Source organism: Balaenoptera borealis, assembly GCF_965194805.1.
Source record: "Balaenoptera borealis genome assembly, chromosome: 18".
NCBI classification, from domain to species: domain Eukaryota; kingdom Metazoa; phylum Chordata; class Mammalia; order Artiodactyla; family Balaenopteridae; genus Balaenoptera; species Balaenoptera borealis.
The window spans coordinates 16437739-16458165 of NC_138877.1; the positions used below are offsets into that span (position 1 = coordinate 16437739).

At 44.2% G+C, this 20427-nt stretch overlaps 1 protein-coding gene and 1 long non-coding RNA gene across 8 annotated transcripts in view; one reads left to right on the top strand and one right to left on the bottom strand.

Annotated features, from left to right (window-relative positions):
- FOXO1 (forkhead box O1) overlaps positions 1–14541 on the bottom strand; it is a 91074-nt gene extending 76533 nt beyond the window's left edge. Inside the window, exon 1 of the mRNA XM_082365455.1 lies at positions 13746–14541. Within this exon, the coding sequence (XP_082221581.1) occupies positions 13746–14396 (651 nt within the window). The 5' untranslated portion in view covers positions 14397–14541. The remainder of the gene's footprint in view (positions 1–13745) is intronic.
- Positions 14542–14927: 386 nt separating this feature from the next.
- The window catches only part of LOC309615705, an 88819-nt gene continuing 83319 nt past the window's right edge, over positions 14928–20427 (top strand). The window contains exons 1-2 of one of the 7 annotated variants that reach the window (XR_014236986.1): positions 14928–15446; positions 15952–16140. This is a non-coding gene — a long non-coding RNA (uncharacterized lncRNA). The remainder of the gene's footprint in view (positions 15447–15951; positions 16141–20427) is intronic. The other 6 variants (XR_014236987.1, XR_014236988.1, XR_014236989.1 and 3 more) reach the window with 6 other exon arrangements.

Genomic DNA, 20427 nt, shown 5'->3' on the forward strand with positions numbered 1-20427 from the left:
GCCACCCTGCCAGAAGTATGCTGTCCCTGAACAAGGGCACTACCAGCCCCGCCGTGCACTTCACTGGTCGCTCCCCATCCACAGACACCTGGGTTTGGGGTTCTGTGTTTCGACAACGTACAGAAACCTTAAGTCCCTGGAAGGGTTTATTAAGGAGTTAGGACTGGTTAGCTGGGAAGAGAATAATTATGGGAATTGGCTTCAGGTACTGGAAGGGGAAATACATTAAGCTAATTCAATGTAGCTCCAAAATCCAGAAGCAAGCCGGGGGCAGGGAGGAAGGGAATTACACGTGAACACATGGGCTCGATATAGAAATAAACTTTTCAGCAGCGTGCGAGGTAGAGATTCTCAAAATCTCCAAGTGGCCAAGCGGAGGCTCCTACACCAAGCAGTTTTAAAATTTTGTTCAACTAAAAACTTCATGATTCCTCATACCTTCTCTTACACACAGTTCAGTAAATTTTAAAGGCCTCGAGCCAAAACCCAAGAACTAGGAGATAAATGGGAATGCCAACACTTTAAGATAACTCCTATACAGACAACTAGTCAGACAGAAATCTCCTTGCAAATAGTTCTTAATGGGATCAGATCTATTAATAATTTAATGACCATTTCCAATGGCAGTCGAAAATACATTCGGGTTGCTGTAATGAAGTAAAACACACCAGTAACCAGCAACAATCTTTAAAGAAAGATCTCACCTAATTTACATTAATAAGTTGGAGAAATGTATTCAAATAAATGAGGGGGCTGAAAATGAGAAGGAAAGCAAAGAGGAGATGAAAAAGTAGGGAGCGGGGGTAGGAGATAATCAAAAAGAAGTGCCCTTTTAATACAGGCATTTGGATGTGTGCCCCCAAAAGCTCAGAAGGCTGCACGGGGCATTCTTCATTTACTGGATAATTGAGAACAGAACAGAAAGACACCCTACAACGTACGTACACTGCTAACTAACCTACCCCGGATATTAACCTTAGATGGGAAATGAGAAAATTAACACAAAAGCAAGCCTATTAATGGGTTATTGGGAGGCAGGGGACACGGATTATGATTTTCTGTTTAAAGCACTTAAAGCAAAAGGTGACTTTTCCAACTTTTAAAAGGAAAACAATTGTAAAACTCTGGCTTCAACTTTTCTCTCCACTTCGCCAAATTTTAGATACTAAAATTTCATGACAATTCAAAGGGGGTAATTTTTGACGGCGGTTTTGACTACCTTCAGGAAACAGAATCACACATGTAAACTTTTAGTCAGTAGCAGCAAAACACTCCCCCCTCAGAGAGAGGTGCAAATATGTTCCCCCTTTGCAGTTTTCTTTGCTGTTGATGGCGTACTTAGGACTGGTAAAGACACCACAAAAACATAAGAATTTTAGTTCTTTTTTACCAAGTGTACTTAAATGAAAAACAGTCCAAAGACCCTAAAATGTCAAACCAGTGATAAATTTAAATCCAGATCAGAGAAAATAAAACTAGGGATGAGTACAGCATTTTCCGAGTATTCTGCACTAACTACTTTCGTAGGCTCAGACTCCTAATAAAAAGCATGCCAACTGAACCACACCCAGCAGAAAAAATTAATACCCTCTTTGTGCGTTCCAATTCTACTTTTTTCCTGTCTTCCTCCACTTCTGTTGAAAAAGCCAAAATGCGTATTCCCCACACTATCACAGGAAACAAAGCAAGGGAATTCCATCTAAATTGAAGGATGTCAAATTCCCAAGCACAGCCAAGCAGGATGGCAAAGGTCATGCCTCATATCTGGCCAAACAAAAATACTACTAATATAATTACAGCCAGAATGAGTAACTATAAATCCAAAAGCTATAACCTGATGAAAGACAGAAGGGACATTAAATTCAAACGTTTTTAAGCCTACAGGGGTATGCTGTCCTAGTGACATTCAAGTTCATCTGCACAATAAATGTGGTCTAACAAGTCATTATGCTCTTACTGGTGGGCCCGTGAGGTGGTGATGTGCCCTTGTGCAGGTCTGCAGAAAGCTGGCTGCTACCTTGTTTCAGGCCTGAGTAACAAGACAGCAGCCCAGGGGAGCAAGGATAGCTCACCAAGAGAGGTGAGCTTTTGTGCAAAAGGCAGGTGGTGGACTTGAACGCTTGCTTAATAAAATTCAATGTCATTTTTTTAAGTGAGTCCCTGAAACAGTCTCAGCAAGCCACCCAGAAACGAGCTTAACGGGGCACGTGATTAAAGGGGGGGGGGTGTCTCCATTTCCAATCCCAGGGGTGTATTCACACAGTTAAGAATCACAAAGAATTTAGTCATGAAAGGAATCCCTCTGAAATGTTTTAAGTTTTCATGTTATCCTCTGACTTTATTAATTCTTCCTTCCAGGACTCTTTTAAGAGAGTTATTTGAAACACAAATGGAGGTGGGGAGTGTAAATGAGGCTTAATTGCAGGCCCTGAGTTGTCAATCGTAGTGGAATCGATCTCAGCTCAAGACTTCCAGGATTGAACGTGTTTTCCCTTTTCTCTTCTTGGCTTTTATATATAAATACAGGCAGAAATAATGGTTAGTCTAAGAACATAGCCATCAACAGCTTGTCTTTGATTAAAGTGTCTCCATAATTTCATCACAAAAGAAATTAAGCAGGAATTCCTTCTAGGAATACATTCAGCATTTGATATAACCCAAGATCATTTACATTATTCAACGGGAGCACACAGCACAATAATCAGTATTTTTAATTTTTTTCTTAGAAATACAAGTTATAAGGCATGCAATCAAAAGGTAAATTCTGAAACTGACTGACTTCAAACATGCACCCTCCCATTGTTCGTGGAGAAAAAACACTCAGCGTAAATATGGGTTTCATCTGTATCGGTATCAATGTTCTCTCCATTTTATTCTCTATCCACCCTTTAGCTCAAAATAAAGCAGTCACACTAAGGAATGCAATGGCACAAACTTTAATATTCAAGCTACTCACTAAATGGCTTGTAACTTAACTAGGCTGAACAGATTGCTTTAAGAATATTTACTTCTGAGTTAGACACCACAGTGAGAAATTCAGGCTAAAAAGATCATGAAGGGCAGTCTCTGAAAGGATGGTGACAGACAGTGGGGGGGGGGGGGCACTAGTCCTCCAACACAAGGACCCGCCTAAACACTGAAGTGTGGGGAGAGTAATTCTTGAAGCTTTTGACAATCACTCTTACAAAATTTTAATGTGACTTCTGCTTTTTAAAAATATGTTCTCAGTATAATTATCAAAGGCGTCAAAATGGCATTTCAAGAAATATAAAGCACCTTAAGGAAGCACCTCCGAAATACTGGAATATAATAATACAGGACTACTACAGAGCAATGTGGTCACAGCTGGGGAAGTATCCATTACAGAAGCAAAAAAGAGGATGTAAATCGCATCAAAACATGCCTAATTATAGGAATTTTTAACCCTAAAAAAATTTCTTTAGCATTAATTTTTTAATTATCTCATGTATTTCAGAAGATAATAAAAACAGCAATAAAAACCATTACGGTGACCTCTTCTAAAATGTAAAGCCATCAAATACTGTGTTTAAAATCAGTGTTAGATCACAATCTGAAAAGCTGCACGTTAATGCAAATGTATACAGGAAATATAAATCCAGGCCCTACATAAGTAATTCTATTTCATGAATTCTAAAGGGGTCAAGAAACCCTTTGGGCACACAGGTAACCGAAGAGAGTGAGCGTATAGGAATCTTTCACATTCAATGTATGCAAATGTCATAATGGGCCACTAAAGAGAAAGTTAAATTCCAAAAGGCTGAAGGAGAGAGACCAATACGGTCACACAGATTACAAAAAGGTCTCTCAGTAGGATGGTCCACAGGAAGCTTTCACATTCATTGCATGTAAATTTCATAATGGCATGCATATCTACCCATCCAGAGAAAAAACGTTTACATTCAAGTTTAGTGAGATGCAACCAAACCAGTGAGGTACCAGGTACACAAACAACCTCCATTGATATTTACAAGTTCAACAAGTTCCCCTCTGCAACTACCTCCCCTCCGACCCCTTCAGAGCCGGCCCTGCAGAGCAGACAGGTGATGTAACGCCTGCCTTAAGGTAGCTGGGTTTCTCCAGTATTCAAATCACAGTTTGGCGGGCTGAAACTTGACAAGGAACACTCACTGGTGTGACAAATTGATGATTCCGCAAATTAAGCATCACAGAATAAAGAAGCTATAACATCTCGAATGCACCTATCTTGATGCAACCCTACACTTAACAAGTGAAAAAATTCATGTCAAAATAGGAGTACAGTAAAATACACTGCCTCAAGAATCTGCCAAAATAAGAGCCTCTAGCTAAACCATATGCAAACCATTTCCTTTGACCTAGCTTCCAAGCAACCAAACTGTCTTGAGGTATATTTACTTATATAGACCATTTCCAGATATTTATGTGGTTATTTTGTTTTCAAGCTTTGAAGGATACACAATATTTACAAGGCTAGGAATTATGTAATTCAATCATAATTTATCTCTCCAAATTGGACTTGAAATTCAAATGCATTTCTTTTCAGACAGAACCTTTTCACTCTTACCCTCAAACACCACTGCAAAGAGACCACCCCCGCCCCCAATTCTGTGTGCAGGCATTTTCAACTCAGACAAGATGGGTCTTCCCTCAAGCCACCTGCATGGTGGGCTTCTGAGACATGATACTGGTGGAGGAAAAGCACTAATTTCCTAACTAAAATAGAAAAACTGATTTGGGGGTGGGGGGCAGTGCTAGAAGGCGCTAAGTGCCTCCAGACCTTCCCACAGAACCCAAACTGGTTCTCCTCTTCCTCCGTCCTTCACTAGGCCTCTCTCTTGGCTTGAGTCCAAATAAGACTGAGGGGGTTAATCATGCTCTTTGAGACTTTTTTACTGCAGGTACAAAACGCAACCACTGAGGTCCCCTCCCCCTTCCTGAAGCCAGGTTCCTTTAGCTACTTTCAAAGTTTTAACTCAGCAAACCAGGCCTCTCACTAGCAGTGCAAAGGCAGCCGAGTAACAACTTCAGGATCATGGCTGTAAACAGAAAAACATTTTTCCTCAACCCTGATTCTTAGCAAATCTCTAATGTGACAAAAGGAGAGATTCACAAAACCATGACCCATTTTCTAGATTTGGGAGGAATGGCAACTGAGAAATATCTGTTTGACTTAAACAGAGGAAAAACAAATGGACACAGGCCACTGGCTCTTCCCACCCTCTCTCTCGTTACAGTGTTGCTTTTAATCAGGTGAGCTGGGCAGCATCTCCAGAGCTGTTAAGGTCATGGAGTTTAGTATTAGGATCAGCTCTGTAACTTAAGACACACAAAGAATGACACTGTAATTAAGACAAATATCATCTAGGGGGAAAATTAACCAAGGCAGAAAAAGATTTTCTTTTTAGGTCAAAGATCTACACAGAGATTTTCAGAACCAAGTCACACTCAAAAAAGGTGGCAGCCTCGGGATTTCCACGCATGTGGCTAGCAGGGGTGTAAGAGGAGCAGGGCTTGTTGCAGGTAAGAGAGCACAGCCCAGGTCACAGGTGCACAGTATAGACCAGTGGGCCACATGCTTTAGAGGTGACATTCTCTTCTCAAAAGACGGTAGTACCACCCACCATCACTAAGAGTTAAAGAATTCATATGACTTAGTGTCAGCAGGAATGGGGCTACCTTGGAAGAAATGACCTATCCTCCCACAGATCTCCACGATGCTTCTGACTCTCCTCCCAGAGGGAGGTAAAACCCCTCACGTTGAAGAATGAAGATGCTTTACATCTCTCTCTACTTATGCAATGAAAAGACCAAAGACACAGCCTGCAATTTTGACCCTCACTCAATCTCCAAACAATAACAGCGGGAAAAAATTAGATTGGCCAATTCCATATTGTTTCCTACCTGCGTTTGACTAGTTTACCCTGATATCATTAGCAGTCACGCAACTGTGAAGGCCTGGCGTGCTTTGAAAGCTGTTTCATCCATGTGGAAGGTAACGTACTCATTTAACAAAACCTCACAGTGGTGAGTTTTGCAGTCTATTTTTCCTTCACTGTCCCCCTCCCCACAGCAGGGTATCTTCTGAATAAAGTGCTATCTGCTACTATTTTACTATTTACACTAGTAAAATAGCTTCCTACATTTCAACACCTGTCACTTCTAAAATGGCTAATAAGTTTTAATAAATCTGTATTTCTGCCTTTTGATGTGCCACAGTAGAGTTTTTATTGTTTAAACCTTTTAGTTCACCAAAAGCTAATCCGACTCATTCCAAGTATTCTGAATACATGCAGTTACGTCTATCTGCTTGGCATCAATTTTGGGTTTAGCCTATCCAAATTTAACCTCCTCTGGATCTGTTGAAACATCTCATTATAGCCTTCCTCGTCCTGTACTTGGGTTAGTGGGTAAAGATATAATACAATAAAGCTATCAAGGATACCTAATATTTAGCTAATACAATATGAAAACTGACATTTAAATTGTAAAGCATCTTTTCAAGTCAATATAACTTTCACTCATAATTGCCCTAAGTATATTTAGAGATTGCTAACTTCAACTTCAAGATTTCTCACTTAAAAAAAAACAGTAAGAATTACGACCAATAGTGATCTTTCTTTGTATGAATCACTCTGCCCCCAGGACACCGGGCGTGAAAGTTGATTTTAAAGAACAGACCAAGCAAAACTCTAAATATTTTATAAATGTCTCCTAGTCGCATTAAGTCAATTACATAATCTGTTCCCTGCGTTACCAAATTCTGTATATCAGTTTTAAATCAAATGCAGCACGTTGTCTTTACACTGCATGCCATGCTCTGTATTTACACATGAACACGTTTCTGAGAAACTGCATTTAAAAAACTAAAAATGTAATCCTATTTTCATAATTTCTTATATTACAAAAACAAACATACAATCTCATAGAAAAACTTGGTCTATAACACAATATTATTTTCATAATGTATATGAAGTCCAAGTTCAGTCTGACAATAGAAACTCTCCTTCCTACACTTTTCAAACCTTCTCTGTGTGTTGCATACATCCATCACTCAGAGACACTGTTTCCCCTATTTTCATGCCTTTATGAATGCCAGTCCATCATTCCAAAAATAAATTTTAAAAACTAAGAGGGACTGATGGGAAGATGGGTGTGCCAATGGATAAATATATGATAAAGCAAGTATAATAAAATGGCAGAAGTAGAAACTAAGTGGTAGGTATATGGGTGTTCAGGGGAGAATTCTTCCAACTTTGCTGCATGTTTGAAATATTTTATAATGAAATCTTGAGACAATAACATCCCATTTCCAAGGCCCACCTAAATGGCCAACCCAGAACTCCATTTTTCTCGAAGGCACTTAACCATGCTACCAGGTATCATAGTTATTATGTGTCACATCTAATCTCCCTACAGGATCCACACTTGAATCATTTTTCTATCATTCAAATGCATCTAATGCAACTTATACACAATAATCATTCAACAAATGGGAAGGAAATACTTTGACTATAGACTGAAAATAACCACTGTTCTTTAGTAATACTACTAATAAAATTATCCTCAAGTATTACAGAACGTGATCTTTTTTACTGAAGTATAGTTGATGTACGATATCATGTAAGTTATAACCTACAGGTATACAATACAGTGAGTCACAATTTTTAAAGGTTATTATAAAATATTGGCTATATTCCCTATGTCAGAATGTAAGCATCTTGAACACAGAGGAAGCTGAAACATAAAAGATCCATGTTTCAAGAAAAAATTTTTTCCACCCATGTATTTACAATATAACTGAGATGCCAAAAACATGCAGATGTTAAAGATAAATTAAAATACGCAGCAGCATGAATTAAGAGGTTACCAGGCATTCACTCAGAGAATCGAAAGTGCCTTCAGACACAAGCCAAGGTTGGAAGTTGATGGAACTGACTTGAACCTTGCAGACTAAGCAAAATTTGTGGAAGCTCCAGTAGACGCACAGGATGCTCCAAGTCCCGGCGATAGGATGGACTGGCCCTGATGTAAGAGTTAACCGGGGGAGTGGTTAGAAGCTGGGAAGTGAAAGTCTCAAGAGACCCTGAGGAAGAAGAGCTAACAGACTTGGGGACACTAACACCATAAGAAGAAAGTGCTGAAGAGGACATCCAGGAGTGAAAACGAGGGAAAGGGCTAAAGACCATTAACCAAATCAGGGAACTCAAGATGGGAACCTCATCTGAGAGGAATAAGAAATATAGTATGCTTGGGTTTAGACATGTCGAATTGGAGGTGAAAGTGGGACATTTATGGCCTTCAGGTAACTGGAGACTTGGACAATAAAGGGGTAAGTTATCTAGGAAAGAATCAAAATAAGTCTACACCTAGTCCTAGGCATACTTACAATTGGGCATGGAAGGAAAAATGAACCAACTGGAGGAGAAGCCAGAATGCGGGTAAGGATCAGGACAGTACAGTGTAACTGAGTCCAAGGTAAGAAAGGCTTTCTACAGAGAGGTCAAGGGAAAACTGAGAAAAGGGAAGAACTTAGACCATAAAGAGTGCAGCTTCGGCAATCATCAGAAACCCAGACTTGGGGGCTACAGAAGCTCATCACGCAGCTCTGTCATTTTTTTCTTCTATAAGGAATATGGCCTGAAAAAAAGGACACAAGTTGAATTTATGTCCTTATTTAAGTAATGCATTAAGGTGAAAATTCACTAAATAAACTGAAAAACGGTTGCAGATCTAGCTTTTCAATTTTATGTGGCCCAATATCAAAACTAGTTTGCTTTTCTTTTCTTTTGGTCATATCAAAGCTATATGAGGATGGATAAAAGAGCCAGGGGGGAAGGGGTAAGGAAGGCAAGATTCATTATTTGCACTGCTTAACCCACAGGTCAATAAACCATAGGCAGACTGAGTGGAGTAAACTGGGATGCCAGTGAAAAAAGTTTTCCTTAAAGGTTGAACCATATGAAATCAATAATGTACAATTATTCACTTGCATGTTTCTTATGTTCTATAGAAGACCACAATAAAAAAAAAAAGTAGTAATACTCTGCAAAGAACTTCTGTGCCACTGTGCTGTTGGTCCTTACCAGGAATTAGCGAAAAGGGGGACTCCTTCTACACCTTACTGCGCATTGTATACACTGTACATTCGTATACAGCATATCCGCTGGAATACAAGCCTTTACCCCTAAGACACCAAAACAAACACTTTCAAGTTCATCTGGTCTTCTCTGGTTCACAACTGAGGAACAACTGCATCAACTTCAGAATTTTGTGTGCACCAAGAAAAGGTGGTCATCTGACCCAAGGGGCGGGGGCAAGTCTCTGCAACTTGTTACTATGAAGGCCAAGGCAAGTCCTGAGGTGCAGAGAAGCAGGGCTGAACCCACTCTGCTCATTGCACGCAGAGTGCAACTGCAAACTCCTTTGCTCTCTCCCATCACCATGGGGTTTACACTGCCTTTCCAAGAGGATTCCAGGAAGCCCCAAAGTGATGGCACACAAAGACAAAAAAAACTGGCAGAGTCAATTCCCATGATGCCAGGGTACTGGGTAGTTTCCAAGGGCAGAGCGTTCCAGAAAAATGCAAATAGTTAGGGCTTACCCAAAGAAATTCCAGGCCAATACAGACAGCTGTTCTCTTAGGAAGTCACACAGAATTGCAGTTTAGGAGCTTGGATGAAGAGGTTAGAGCGCAAGGGCGAGCAAAAAGTTGGCACCCTATTATTCTAACCAACCACTGAGTATTCACTCCTCCCTCCCCATTTCATACATCCACTTAGAAGATCCCTGGGCAGCTCATGATAGCTGGCGATATTTGTGTCCATTGCCAACGTGATGGCCTTTCAGTAATGGGGGGAAGGGGATGTCTCAACAAACTTTAACTTTTTTTGAAGTTTACATGAGAATTAAAAATGCCTTCTTTCCAGTATTCAAATGTTTGCCACTTTAAAAAAGAAAAACAAAGCTGAGTATCATTCAAAAATGGAAGCCACCCCTCCTGCCACATCTCCCCAAGGATTTGCCACAAGACCGAAAGTAAAATAAAAATAAAGTTCTTATGAGGAGCAATTAAGGTATTCGTATTTGACATCTATTTGGGAATTTCTGAACAAAATATCTCAGCCATGAGACATGGTCACATCAGTCCCACATAACTTTCAGCCTTAGTGCATACTTCGCTGTATTATGCCCTTTCCCAATTCTCTTTCCTCATGCTCCTTTCCCCAAATACATATATTGAGATTTTCACCCAACTGTAAAAAAGGTTTTCTTTAAGGTGATTTCCGTAATCCTCACCAGGATTCTGTCAAACGTGACAGTGCAGCAAGAAAGCAGCCATCATCCCTGCCATGGAATCTCTGTGACTAAATTACTCACCTGCAGGTTGCAAACCCTAATAGAATAAATATGAATTTTTAAATATGAGGAAATGCACTCTCAGTTCACAGACCAAATTAAAGAAACGTTATTCCAAGATAAAGAATATCTGTGATATCTCATAATAAAACAATTTAAAATTTTAACAAGTGTTAAGTTTTACTGTTGAAGCATTCTTTTAATCTACATTGTGCTCCAAATAATTTCAAAGCATAAAACAAGAGTCAACTCAAAACAACAATTAAAAAAACAAAAACAAAAAACACAGAGCCAGAGCTCACAATATTACTTCCCAAGCTCTAGAAAGCTTTCTATATGGGGGGGGAAAAAAAAGACAGGTCACGGAAATGAAGTTTCACTATGTATAAATACTGTACATGGTTTAAAAGATCCCGGGATTTCCAAAAGTCTCAGCTTCCACTTTGTGTGTAACCTTATGACAGTTCTAACCAACAACTGTAAAGCAGATTTAACATACCATTCCTACAAATACAAAATGCATACCCCACAAATACTACCAGTGTTTAAGGAACTAAAAGTTTTTGAACTTTTTAACAGCTTTCCAACTATTTTGTCCCATGCAAATGACTTTCAAATTCTCAGGCAGGCCCCAGGAAGTAAAGCACAAGAAACTATATTTACTTAAAGATTCAGTCTAATTCCCTGTAGTAAATCACAGGAAATAATTTAGTTCCAAAGCAGCCTCTCAGTCCTCAAACAGTTAAGTTTTGGTCGATTTGCATTTTAGAACTGAATTTTTTTAAGCTAAAAGTCATAGTAAAATTTCTCCTTTTTATGAATGTTTAAAACAGGCAAGTTTTTCAGATCTGAGAGTGAAACTTAGTTTTAACAAGTAACTCATTTTTATGAAAACTCCAACCAGAAGACTAGCTATGAGTTAGAAACACTTCAGGTTGTTTCTTTTCTCCTTAAAATACCCTTTTACTCAAAGTGAAAATGCGCTTGCTGTAATCTGACTTGCACCAACTGACTGATTGCACCTGAAACATTTCCTCACTTGAGAATGGCAGCCTGCTCTCTCCCAAAGCTCCACTAGGTTTCCACTGGGAGCTGCCACCTGGCCTCCAATTCTGGACAATTCTCACTAACATTTAATAGATCTCCTAGCTCTGACCAGTAAATTTTTTTTAAAAAATTACAATTGCATTTGGGAAAAAAATTAGAACAAGTAAAGAACCTAATAAAAATGGCTGGGGGGGGCGGTGATTTGGCCTTAGAATCTATTTTTATAAAAAGCACTAAAGCTTAAACGTTTAAGTTATATTCCTACAACAGTTTAAGAATACCTTGACTTAAGGCCATTTGAGAGGCAAAACTAAAAATAATCCCCAAACTCTGCCTTTCCCTATCTTTAAAGAAAGCCACTCCAGCAAGCTGAAAGCAGGCTGTGTCCATTTCCAAGGACATGAGAAAAGGTGTAAGTACATACTGTACTTTGAATGCCCAAAAAAAAAAAAAAAAAAAAGTTGTTTTTTTTTTTTTAACAGCAAATGCTTTGTAACAGCTCAAGTAGGATTGATAAATGAACAAGTCAGTCAAGTACTTAAATTCAAATGTTAAAGTAAAATTGGATTTGGCAGGCAACCCCGATTTTCTGACTTAAAAGAATATGTACCTAGCTTAAAGTAAGGAGGCACTTTACCTTTTTGAAGCACTTGGTAAAATTGCATGTAATGCCTAGTAATGAGGTTATAAGTGATGCCTTTACTCTAAAATACACTTTGGAAAAAATAAGATCCTGAATCCTTCTCCAGGAACTTCAATACGATGTGATTAACTTAACCTTTTTTACACACATTAACCACAAGGATGACAGTGTATGTAAAACCACCTTGGTGTAACAAGTGCGCAGCAAAGGAAAATCTGTATTGTGCTGTACAGCCCGGATGAGGGGTAAGGAAGGAGTTTAGCTCAACTAGAGAACCTTCGCATCGATCCTTCCACCTGTGACAGTGAGAAACTGGCAGCTTCTGGCAGCCACAAGGCGAACGCACGGCCGGTAAGCCTCCGCCCCCCCAGCCCCGAGACTGTCCTCCCGAGGGCCCCAGGGCCTTCTCCACCTCGGGGTAGGGACGTGCCTGCCCCCACCTGAGTCTCTCCTCGGGTCTGTCAGTCTGTCTCTCTCTCTCTCAGAAAGGCAAAAAGGGCGAGGCACCTCCTCTACAGGCCTCCATGCAGACAGGAGTTCCCTGCGGTTCCCCAGATTCGAATCTCCACTCCAACTCCCCCAAAACACTGGTCTCAAAGGCCCCCGCCTTGCCCCTCGGATCCGTACCTCCGTGCTCGATGGCACTGAGGTGGCAAAGCAAGAGAGTACACACGCCCCAGGCCCTGGTCATCCAGGGGAGACTCTCCTCGCTAATTAAAGGCCTTGAACCTTTGGCGAGGCCAAGTTTGGGGGTACCTCCCGGCGCAGAAAAGAGCTGGCCTCGCTGCGCCGCGGCCCGGCCCGGAGGCACGCACGGCCAGGGCGCGCTGGCCCTTTAAAGGCACTCGCTTCCTGCGCCCGCGGCCCCTCCCTCGCCGTCGCCAGCTCCCGCCCCCGCCGAGGGTCACACTTGAACTTTAGCTCGCCCCGCGCGGCCAGGCGCCGGCGCTCCGCAGGCGGTGGCCGCCCCTTCGCACGTGTCGGAGGCGCTACCTCGGGCTGGGCGCTCCCGGCCCCCAGCACTCGAGGCCACTTCGAATAAAATCAAAACAAAACAAAATGCACACCGGCCTCCAAAATCTGCGCGGCCATCCCCGACGGGACTCCCGGCTCGCGCCCTGCCTGTCCCCTCCACCTGCAGCCCCGTCCCCGGGCGGCCGGGCTCCGAGGCCCCTCGCCGCGCTCTCCCCAGCCCAGCGCTGCGGAAACGGCTCCGCGGGGCGTCGCGGGGCTGGGAGGACGCGCGCCGCGGGGGCGGAGGGGAGCCGCCCTCACCCCCGAGGTTCTGGAAGAAAAGCAGCAGCTGCACGAGTCCGCGCGGGCCGTGGCGGAGCAGCTCCCAGTGAACCCCCCTTTCCTTTCACTGGCGAACTTTTCTGCCCGCTCGGAGGTCCACTTCTTGGCGTACTTTTTTCACTCCCTTAGGTCTCAACGAGCCCCTTCCCCGTCCCGCTCCAACTCTCACTTGAGCGCGCGCAGACACTTATTCCGGTCCCCCGACGGGTCCGGGGCAAGCCCACGACCCAGCCCTGCCGCTTCTTGCCCGCTCCCTTCACGCGCTGCCCGCGTGCTCTGCACTTTCAGCCCAAGCAAACTTGCCCAGCCGCCCCCTCATCTGCCCCACCGCGACCTCAGGAGGAGGCAGGCGGGCTGCCCGAGCCCCCCTCCCGCTCCGGCCGTGAGCCCCGAGGCCACTCACCTTCCAGCCAGCCGAGCTGTTGCTGTCGCCCTTATCCTTGAAGTAGGGCACGCTCTTGACCATCCACTCGTAGATCTGCGACAGCGTGAGCCGCTTCTCGGCCGAGCTCTCGATGGCCTTAGTGATGAGGTCGGCGTAGGACAGGTTGCCCCACGCGTTGCGGCGGGACGAGCTGCTCTTGCGCGGCTGCCCCGCGAGCGGCCCGGCGGCGGCGGCGGGGGGCACGGGCGGGTGCTGCGACAGCGGCCCGGGCGGCGGGGGCTGCGGCGGCGCCGGGTGCAGGCAGCCCGCCTCCGGGCCCTGGAAGTCCCCGCACAGCCCCCCGGTGGCGGCAGCTGCGGCCGCCGCCGCCGCCACCGCGGCCGCCGCCGCGGCCGCCGCCACGGAGCCGGGCGCCTGCTGGAAGTCCCCGCTCTCCTCCAGCAGGCTCAGGTTGCTCATGAAGTCGGCGCTGACAGCGGCCGCTGAGGCCGAGGGCAGGCCCGCGGCGGCGTCGGGGTTCGCGGCCGCGCCGCCCGACGGCGCCGGGCTGGAGGTGGCCGAGTTGGACTGGCTAAACTCCGGCCTGGGTAGCGGCCAGGTGCACGAGCGCGGCCGGGGCAGCGGCTCGAAGTCCGGGTCGATCTCCACCACCTGGGGCGCTTCGGCCATGGTGACCCCCGCCCCTCCCCCAGCCGCGGGACTGCCAAGAAGTGAGAGAGCGCAGCACCGGGGGCCGAGGGGAGAGAGCGAGAAGAGCCGGTCCGAGATTTGCCGGGGCCGGGGGCGGGGGGCGGCGGGGGGAGTTGAGGTCGTTGCCGCGAGCGGACGGAAACCGGGAGGAAGGCGCGGCGGCGGCAGAGTGGAAGCGCGAGCCCAGAACTTAACTTCACAGGTCCATCAACATCTAGGCTCCTCCGGGTCCGCTGCACGGACGGGACGGCAGGCCAGAGTCGCCGGGCCCCGGCAGCGCCGGCGTCGCGCTCCTGCTGACACGGCCCGCGGAACGAAGGACGGACGGACGCCGCGGACCGTTCACTCTCCCGGGCTGCGCGACCGTAGCGCTGCTGCCTGTTGAATGTGGCGGCGACGGCGGCAGCTGCAGCAACTACGCTGCCGCCCGACTTACTGGATCTGCCGCCGTCCCCCGCCCGCGGCGGCGCGCGCGCCGGCCCGCCCCTGACTGACAGCCCGAGCGCCCAATGAGCGCGCGGCGGCTCCGCCCAGGCAGCCAGTGGACGCCGGCCTGGGCGGGGCCCGGTTTTCCACCGGGAGGCCGCAGTGGGTTGGTGGGGGGTAGTGGGGTGTTTTTCTCTCCCACACACGCGGACACACACACACACACACTCTCGCTCTCTCGCTCTCTCTTTTTTTTAAGCTCTCTGTTATTATTTTCTGGTAATTCTCGAGTGTTTCTGTGAGTCTCTCGCCCTCTCAGTGTTTTGATTGCTAGGAGGAAAACCAACGTGGAGGCGACGGCGACACTTTGTTTACTACTGAGGAGCAGAGACGAGTACTCGGGAAGCCCGAGTGGAACGAGTCGCTCGCTTCGCCTCGACCTCCGCTCGGGGCCCAAAGCGGGGCCTGGCGGGGGCCGGGGACGCTCAGCGCCCCGGGGGCGCTGGGTGGGCGGAAGGGCGGAGGCGGCCTCGCTGCATTCTGCTCAATCACCACCTCTCGACTCTGCCCACGATTTCTTTGCAGAGAAACGTGGGGAAGTCGGTGGGTTTTGTTTTTGTTTTGTTTTGTTTTCCTTTCCCTGCGACGTGTCGAGTCCTCCGGCCCCCGTGCGAGCCGCACACGCCACCCGGGGCAGGGGCTCTGACGGTCAAGTCCGCGCGGAGGACGCAGTCGCTGCAGCTTCCGCGCCGGGAACCCACCTGTCCGCACCCGCGGGCTGAGTCTCTGCGGTTGGGTGTAGACGGGGGCCAGTTGTCCAGCCCAGCAGCCACCAGCCGGGTTCACTCCATTCTTGACTTAACTAGAAGTGAGGGAAGGGGGCTGGGCACGGGCCGAAGATGGTCCTATCTCACACGCACCATCGGGCCCAAAGGCATCCTCATCCTCGTGCCCTCTTCCCTTGGGCGGGAATCTCAGACTCTGTCCACTGAGTCAGTCCGGGGCGACGGGGAAGGGGTCAGAGGAGAGCATTTAGTGAGAGCCTTGTCACTTTATTACTTACCCTAATTAAGTTTAACCGTTTGCTTGCCATTTCTTTGCTATTTAGAATGGAAGTGCTGAGGTGTTGAGAAGTGAAAACGGAAGAGGGGAGAGGACCAGAGCCTTGGGGTGCAGCCCTGCCCCACTCGCAGGTGTTCCTTTAGGCCGCTTGCCCCGTGCGTCCATCAACCCACCCCACCTTTCCCCATCTGGGCTCCAGGTCCAGGACGTCCTGCCGAGATCGGTGGGGCAAAAGGTAGGAAGACAATGGCCCTTGTGTCTCAGGGATTAGAAGAAACAGTCGTCAAGTTTTGTTTTCTTTTGCCTTTTTTTTTTTTTTAGGAGGAATATGGAAGGCATTTCCTTTCAGAGGGATGGGATCACTTAAGATGGAAGATTGACCGTAGGGTTTTAAATATCTTGTCCAAAATGACAGCTCCCAATTCCAAAAAAAAAAAAAAAAAAAAAACCCTTTTTCTGACAGGTGGTTCTTCTGTTGAAAAAGTGGCACCTAAAGAAAATGAGGCCTCGTTTACAAAAGTTTGAAAAGACTGAAAGATTTATTCCTCCTTGACATTCTCACTCATCCAAACTCCTATTTCTTCATAATCCTCTTATCACAACAGCTACCCAGTGATAAGGGGGCTGGGTGGAGGTTTGAGCCTGATAGATTGAAGCTAGGGTTGGTTCCCACCCTCGTCTTGCGGTCTCTGCGTTTACTATCAAATTTGGACTGTTTGGGCCTCCTCTGCCCGCCGCTAGGGGACCTCAGTAACCCAGACGAGCTGAAAGGAAGGCCGTGATGTGGAACTACTGCTTCCCTCAGCCTTTGCCACTGCCCCCATTCAGACGGCCGCACCCTGCGAATAGGCGGTGCCCTAGTGGGTCATTCTTGGCAAAGGAAGCCAGCTGCAAATTTGGCCTTGCCTTCATTTCAATTCCGGTTTTTCAGGGCCTCAGTTGGAGGAGAGTATTTGGTTAAGAGGGTTTTTTTTACAAACTTTCTCCCCAGATCCTTGAAATCTTCTGAGCTATCCTGCCTAATTGTTTCTGTAAGTGACGTATTTGCTTTTGCTTGGTCTTTTTTAAAAATTTGACTTGAAGCAGGCCCAGAGTACCTTCAAGCACCAATGTCCCTGACACGTGGTTCCAAAAAATTAAAAATATATATTTAAAGGTTCTTGTAGCTGCCTAAAATACCGTGGTATGTATCAATCTACTCATACAAGCTGGCGGACATTTGGCTTGTTTCTACTCTTTAGCGGTCACAAACCCTTCTGTAGTGAATGAATAACCTTATATAACTCATTTTGCATATGTGCAAGTATGTCTATAGGAGGAATTTCCAGAAGAGAGATCACTGGGTCAGCAGTTAAATGCATTTGTAATTTTGAGACACTGCCGAATTGCCCTCCCTAAGGGTTGTATCAAGCTGAACTTTCTTTTCAGCTAGACCTAGAGAATGATAAAGTTGAAAGTAAACCTGGAGATCATCCTGGTGGTCCCTTTAATTTATAGATAAGGAAACCGAGGCACAGAGAAGCTAACTGACATGCCCGAGTTCACACAAATAACAGTGGTGCTGTTAGAACTAGAGCTTCAATTTCTTGCTTTCCCATCCATAATCTTCTCAACACAAAGATAGAAAATTATAAATACCCTGTAATCCCAATATGCGATAACCACGATAAAACTGTGGTGTATTTCTCTCCAGCCAATCCCACAGATTTTAGTAATTTTACTTAGATTAACTCCGCTGAGCTGGAAGTTTTGATTTAAAAGATTTTTAAAAAGCAGACACACAAAAAAAATGATAGTGATAGTAAGATAATAAAAAAGATTACAAAAGAAGTGGTTTGGGTTTTTTTTAGTCAAAAAATGTAAACGTTTTCTTTGAAGGATGGCAAGGATTTAGGTTGACACTAGCTCTGCTTAAGAGAAAAAGGTTTATTTCTTTTCTCCTTCAGTATTTTTTTTGTGGTAGCTGTTTGCTTAGAAGGCTTTTTCTAATGATTCTCACTGATTAATAAGTAAGTGTGAATCATTATCATCGGTTCATGTGGCCAAATTGAGAAGAAAAATGTTTCATGTCAGGTTAGGACAATTAAAATGAAAAAGGAAGTTTATCCTCACAAAGCCCATCTCACAAACCAATGTGGTATTCTTTCCTCTGCCTCTTTTCAGGGTAATTATTACATCATCCTTGACAGGAAGACTGAGGGATGGTTCCCTTTGATCAATTCCCAGGCAGAAATTTCTATATGTACCCCTCACCACCAACACACTGATCTCTGGTTTAAATTCTTACTTATCAAAAAATAGGTAATTTAAGTCCAAGTTAATGAGTAAAAAGCCTGGATGCTTATCCTTCAGTCACAGCACCTCTAACTTCATACTCCACCTTCCCTTTCCCCAGAACTGCCCATTTCCAATATTTTGTCTAAATCATTAGGAGGTGCTGCTATCAACTTAAAACAAGCTTTCTTCAATTTGCTCATAGAAAATAATGATATGAAACAACACAGCTTCAGCTTCTTAAACCAGTGTCGTGAAACCTGTCCTATTAAGTGGTAGTTATAGCAATATCAGAAGTAGCCATTCATTTTTCTCGAGGGGTTATCTCCTTCGGATTTTGTCCTGCATTCAGCAAATACTTGTAGAGCACCTCCTATGTACAGGCCAGGTGCCATGCATCACACAGTACGTTGGTTTTTCTTTATTTTTTTTTTTTTTCTTCAGAGTATTGTTTTGATGGCAAATTCCTTGAGGTCATAAATAGTTTATTTTCCTTTATATGATATTTGATGTCAGAATTAAGACTATGTCACTCTCTAAATAATCAGCAATGCATACTGACAATATTTATTTGAAGGAATTCCACAAAAAAAAGTATTTGATAGATACAAGGAATGCTAAGGCAGAAAAGAATTGATGTCTTATAGTCACCATTTTGAAGAAAAATAATAAGATGAGGTAGAAAAGCTGAATGAATGAACATCCGCAGGTGTTGGGAGTATGAGCTCTGGCCACCAGGCCTTGGGATTTGGATGATCTTGCCCCAAATGGACAAGAGACACGGGATATGGCAGATTATTTGTCTATCACAAATAAAGATGATGCTTACTAATCTGTAACTGGAGAGGAGCATTGGGCAAATCATAAACCAGAGATCCAGCATTTTCTATTGTGCTGTGAAGATGTGTGTCAGCTTCGATAAACTCTATCCCTTTGCTTTAAGTGTTGGTGAGAGACTACTTGTGGGTCCCTACAACAATACTAAAAATGTATTTGGAGATAATCTAAATGACCAACAATAGAGAATGGTTAAATGCCTGTAAGGTAGAATCATATATAGTCATTTAAAATAAAGTGGACCAAGCATACATAATGGCATTGCGACAATGCTGGTGATACAATATTTAAAAGGTTGGAGGTACCACTGTCGGCTAAAAAATTTTGGCAGTGGTTATATCTGGGTGATGGATTTATAGGTGATCGTTACAGGTCTCACACAAACCCCTCGTTTTACAGGTAAGAAAACAGACAATGAGAAGTTAAGTGATTTGCCCGAGGCTGTACAGTTAAGTGAAGAGCTGGGCCAGAATTCAGACCTCCTAGCATTCAGGCCAAAACTCTTTCTTTGTATTGCATTGCTTTTCACTTTACCTTTCTAACTGGAGGTTTTCAGACTAATGAAATTCAGCCTATTTTAAACACTAGGTCTTTAACTATCTTTGAGACAATAAAATTACTCTCCCAAACTCCAAACTGCCTGCACATTACAATTAAAATTTTTTCTAACATTAAGGACTGAGAGTTGCCATAAAAATTAATGGATGGCACATGAAAGCCCAAATTCTTTGAATATCACAAATCTGAATTTTGCACTCATGCTTGAAACACAATGTGTTTTCACTATTTTATTTCTGTTTCATGTCATATTAAAGCTCTTAACATGCTTCCCAAAAAAGGGGGGACATATGTATTAAATAAGAAAAAGCTGCCATGTAGATCACAGATGGCAGTACATTTTTGGCAGAAAGGAAGTTTAACAAGGCGTTCTACTTATTTACTTGGAAAACTAACATGTATGAATGTTCAAGTTAAGTGGTAAGAATTAATTGCTGTTTTACTATAATCAGTTTTTTCCAATCAAATTGCCCTATTTCCATAAGATTACAGTAGAGAAAGGGCGTCAAATGTGATTGTAAACCCCTGGGAGTCCACGACAGTAATGAAAGAATGAAGGAAGAAGAAACAGCATTTTATAGTAACTAACCATGTTGCTTGCCATTTGTTGATAAAAGTCAATAACAAGAGGTAATGACTATATAGTCAGTGTACATGTGTTTTTAATATGACATGTATAGTCACTGACTGTGTCAGTTATGGTGTAAAAACAGGAGGTAAGAGTTTATCAAATTTCAGATTTGGCTGACTCAACACAGCCCACCCATATGCAAAGTCTGCTATGCCAGAGAGTAAACATAGATGAATAGTGAGTATTTCTCTGGAATACCAGGTTTTTATTTTGTGGTAAATA